This window comes from Apis cerana, linkage group LG14 (genome assembly GCF_029169275.1).
Source record: "Apis cerana isolate GH-2021 linkage group LG14, AcerK_1.0, whole genome shotgun sequence".
Taxonomy (NCBI): domain Eukaryota; kingdom Metazoa; phylum Arthropoda; class Insecta; order Hymenoptera; family Apidae; genus Apis; species Apis cerana.
In genome coordinates this window covers 2,690,001-2,695,517 of record NC_083865.1, presented here as the reverse complement: position 1 = coordinate 2,695,517, position 5,517 = coordinate 2,690,001, and the positions used below count along the sequence as shown (strand labels likewise).

At 28.0% G+C, this 5,517-nt stretch overlaps 1 protein-coding gene across 1 annotated transcript in view; it reads right to left on the bottom strand.

The window, feature by feature from the left end:
• LOC108004427 (cyclin-T2) overlaps nucleotides 1-5,517 on the bottom strand; it is a 21,691-nt gene continuing 16,174 nt past the window's right edge. Inside the window, exon 8 of the mRNA XM_017067321.3 lies at nucleotides 1-4,244. Within this exon, the coding sequence (XP_016922810.1) occupies nucleotides 4,173-4,244 (72 nt within the window). The 3' untranslated portion in view covers nucleotides 1-4,172. The remainder of the gene's footprint in view (nucleotides 4,245-5,517) is intronic.

The window sequence follows — 5,517 nt, the reverse complement described above, 5'->3', positions numbered from 1 at the left end:
TAGTTCTTTTAGTCATTCTTTTGCTTCTCTCTTTATTAAGGATAACATTTTAATGCCGCCTAAAACTAGGCAAGCTTAACTCAGATCTTGAAAATCATCAGTCATGAGAGAGAACACAAAGATTTTTCATATTTTTTAAAATTTTTTCTTAGAAAAGAAGAAAGAAAGAATATACATAACCATATATTCAAAATGAATGTTCATTATGAAATAACAATTGCACTCATAATTAAAAAAATGTATAAACCACTTATTAATTACAGAGCGAACTGATTTGAAAGAAAACCGTACAATGTTAACATTTATTCTATTTTGAAATTACTTTTTCAAAATTCGTAATTTATTCATTCTTTTTTTTTATTATTATTTCTTTAAATATAATTGTATAATTATATTTTTGAATAAAGAAATTTTCTCACGACCAAAGACTTCCAGATCGAGCGTGTATCCACAATACGCAGGCTTCGTGGCATGCATATGAAATACAAATGCATGACAAACGATGATGATGACAATAATAATAATAAGTATACACTCTTCACGAATCGTCGCTTCTGTTTAATTCCTTAAGAATAAATTTATTTACATCGCAGACACGGTATTTTTTCGGTTATTTTCTATTCGTCTTTTTAAAAAAACTTCTTAATCTTTTATACCGATCAAATTCGTGTATGTTTTTTTTTTTATTCTTCTCTTCCGAAGAAAGAAACGGAAGCGATTGTTTCCAAAGAAACATATTTTTTGTTCTAATCAAGAATTTATAGCTAAATTTAGACTAATGATCTCAAGCGAGTCCGTTTCGATCTACGAAAAATCGATCGATAAACGATTATTTATTCGACAAAACAGTGCCGAGTATTCAACATTATTTCAATTGGAATTTTCTACATAATTATTTTTTCTTTCTTTCCTTTTTTTTTTTATTTCACTTTCACCGTGTCGCTGAACTAATAAATGGCGAAACAGTTGTGTTACAATTATTACGCATTATTCGCTTAATTGAAAACGATTAGCAATAAACGTCGTTTGTACCACACAGCCAAGAGAATACTAGAAGATGTGAACTACCATCATTTCTTAATGATTAAAAAGAGAAATGTGTCGAAACGAAGAAATTCTTGGTGCAATCACTCTATCTGAGAAGTAATAATGTTTACATAAAAAATGTATTGATTATATTATATATGTGTTAAATTGTAATTGTAGAGCTTTGAATTATACTCTCGGCTACGGGACAATATATGAAGTCGACACGATAAAATAAACTCGTCATTCTCACCTATCGTATATAATAAGAATGAAAAATATTTTTGCAATATTATTCAATGAACGACAAGCTGATATTATTTTATCGCGCCGAGCGAATGTCGGAACATTTATTGCTAACATACAATTTTGTTTCTTCTTTTCTTTTTCTTCGTTGAACAATCGTGTCAAAGGCATTTGACATAGTATAGTTGAAATACGATTCACGAATCTAAGTTTACATTCGATCGGCTTATTTATAATCAATAAATACATTTCTCCGTACACGTTTTCGAACTTGGTGCAATCTTCGATATGCACAATAAAAGAAGAACGACGAAGAATGGCTATGTGTGAATTGTCATAAAGTTCACAAACGATAAAGGCATTTATCGTTTTGCCTTTTTATTTGTTACAATTGTGTTGTGTGTTATTATAATTACCGTTATTTAATGTTAATTGATATTAATATTAATATTATTATTCTAACTGCTCGTTTTTTAAGATAACGCAACAAATGCTCTCGGGTACGAAATACGCGTGAAAACCAGTGATAACACATTTCTATTTCTTTTCGATACAGTACGCACGGCCGTTCGCAATATATTGATACTATAATTCTATTATCAGTTTCTCTTAAAAAATAATACCTACAGAGAATAGAATCGAGTATTAACTGTGTGTTTGCTAAATATACGCGTGGTTTCTTTATTCTTTGAACGAGTGAAGATAATTAATGGAATCTGTTTCATTATATTTCATTGCGCGTACTGTAACTTGTACCATTACTCTGTTTTTTTCTTTCTTTTTCTTTTTTAATATTCTTACGTTTGTGTGGTATAACGCGATTGTATAATCTTAATGTGTCGAGTCATTCATTTGGTTTATTTTGGCATACAAAATAATTTTATTTACAGTCTGACAATAATATTAATTGTTTATCTATAGTCCTTTATACTAAGTGGCGATAGAATAATTCGAATTACTTACTATATTATGCGGTCTTTTCGGCTATGTACATAACAAAACGGCACGAATAAATATTATTTGACATGGACCAAGTTTTTCTTTCAATGTGCATGCTCATTGCTTCGCACAAACGATTCGTTTCTTAGGGACATTCGAATCTGTAGAAAAGTATTCTTTAAGAAATTATTCTCAAAGAATCAATAAGGTGGGCCATTAAAATACTAATTATATCATTAACAACTATGGAACTATGTACTACATTTTCATCGAAACGAATCAATTTTTATGATTTTAATTCATTCAAAAAATATAATATGGAGATATGATAATAAAACGAAACTTTATTAAATGCATTATGAACGTAAGAAGAATGAAATGATCTGTTATTAAAACGATGATAATGATAAATGTATAATTAAACAATAAAATTATTAGATTCCTTAGCTTCATCGAATAAGAACATCGCTCAAAGCATTGTTCTATTGAATAACAAAGAAAAACTTGTCACTTAAAACGTACAAATATTCTATATTCAGTTCATCATCAATCTTTCAAATCTGTTTAATCACGTCCCTGTCTAACGAATCGATCGACGATCAATTTTAATACTTGTGAATTTGATAATGCATTATGTTCTTTAATACATAGGAAAAAATGGCAGTTCAACGGAAAGGAACAAGTGGAAAGATGAAAAAAATTAGCCCTCGAAACGAAATCAAAAGTTCGATACATATTTCATTATAAAAAAAAAAAAAACAAATATCAAAATTCGAAAATCATATTTTCTACCATGCATATAACATAGTAAATTTATAAAATAAATATTTATACAATAATCGTTTAAAAACGAAGATAATTATAGCAAATAATATTTAAACATTGCAAGTAATGTATCACGAAAGTTTTTAAATTCGAACATTATTTTACAGAGAAATTTATCTAACTCAAAAATCCTAATTATAATGAAAATTTGTTTGTAGATAAATTCATTTATATACGGAGTAAATTTTTTGTCAATGATAAAAATTTTAATTCAGAGATAATATCAACTACTAAAATTTTAATTTGTCATATTTAGAATTATCTTAGAAATTTTTTTCTTTTCAGCCAAAATTATTACTCAAAACATGAAAAATTTTTAAATAACTATATAACTATATAAATAACTGAAAATCGAAATTGATTCTCAAAGAAATTTCCTATCGACAAAAAATTGTTTCATGTATAATCCATTATTGTTCTACACACACATAAATTTCTATTAAAATTAAGATTTTTGGATTGATTTGTAAGATACTTTCATGATATGCAAAATATCATTACGAGTAGAACTTTGAAATTGATCCTGAGGGCTATATCGATACGAGACGCATTCTTACGAGTATTTTCACGTAATGAAGAAGAAAAGAATTCATCTCGTATCTTATAATATATATACTTATATAAAAAAAAATCCAATGACCAAGGATGAAGTGAAATTTTCTTTTCTCTTAGCTTACCGCATACCTAATTTCACCTGAGTAAGAATATTATTTTCCTTTCTCTTTTCTTCTTTTCGTTTTTTTTTCTAGTCAAAATCATAAATCGCTGATCGATTTACGTTAAACTTTGGCTAAATATTAAGGCGCCAAGCCTGCATCTTCATGAAGTTCTGTTTTTCGAAGCAGCCATGTACGAACGATTGCTGCAGAAATGTTCCCTCTCTTTTCAATTAGAGGGCTACATAAAAAACAGCTACGAAGATATTTCCCTCTTGATCATTTGGGACGAGTGTGAGAAACAAGGACAATGATGAAAGCTTCATAGATGTTCGAATCTCAACACAGTTTCAATGAAGACGAAGAAGCAAAACAAGATGAATTCCTCCTTTTAGGCGGATCAATTGTTGCGCTTGGTCGTTTCGGATGGCTTCTTGAAGAGATTTTTTATCGATATCCTCTTCTACTGATGTTCCGATACTACGAGGTGTGAGATTGCTGAGATTGCGACAACTTGCTGGAACTTTTGTGATGGCTAGATGTGTGTTTCTCCTGAAAATACAAACATAAATGTGGTACTTGATTTTTTTATAATATTACATAAGTTTTATTAACATAAAAGAGTTTAAAAAATTAATATCAAAATAATTGAAATATTTGTTCTCGTTTAAATGCAAATAAATTCTTCTTTAGTTCCTTTAGAAGAACATAATTCTGTTCTTGACAATCCTAAGAAAACATCAATTAACGATGTTCATCAATTAGACATTGAAATTCTTTTCTTTTATTTTTTTCTTCTTCCCTCGTTGTAGAATAAACAAATGAGGAATGCGCTATTTGTACTAGTTTATTATGAAAATTCAACGAAGAAAAATTAATGAAGTGCGAATGATTACTTATCGAGATAGCAAGTCTACTTCTACCAATAATGAATAAATTAAAAAATTAAAGAACAAAAAAATATTCCTCAATGCATGTTTCAAACACGTAATAAATATCCATATAATAATAAATGAATGAGTAAAATTAAATTAATTATGATATTGATATTCTAATCGATATTTTAAAAAATAAAATCTCAAATGAGAATAAGATACATAAAAAAAATGGATGAAATCTAATTCTTATGAATATGATCAATCAATAATATAATAAATAATAAAAAAAAAAGTGAAATAAAAATTATGTTACGATGCTAAAGCTTTTTCAATATAGAGAACAATTACAATAAACAAATACTATGCTTACTCCGAAAAATGAAATAAAAATCAAATACGTAAAATTGAATGATTCGAATACAACAAGAAATGCCATAGTAATAGTAATAAATTGCATCCAATTCTCAAATTTAAATTTGAACTTTTCGAATAAGATTTAAATAAAACGGATATTAAAACATAATTCTTGAAAAAAAAAAATTGAATACATGCATACAACACAAAAAGCATTGATACTGCGCGCATGCTCATGCAAAATTACACGCACACGATACATTCGTAACAAATAACGATACAACAATAGCATCGATGTTTCGACAATAATAATGTAGGCAAACATCATAGATACCCTCCACCAAGCGAGATAAAAATCAAATAACATATTTCTTTTTTTTTTTTTTTTCGAAATTGGCCGTCATTCATATACTGAGAACCATTCTTTTTACGTATGATGGTATATAAATGAAGAACTTTTACACATGATAATAATCGTATTACATACTGATAGCTGTGATATAATGTTAGTACACAAAAAAGATGCGGCGAGATGTGATGTGCGATATTATATCTAAAGTATATTCATATATGTACGTATATACATGCACATC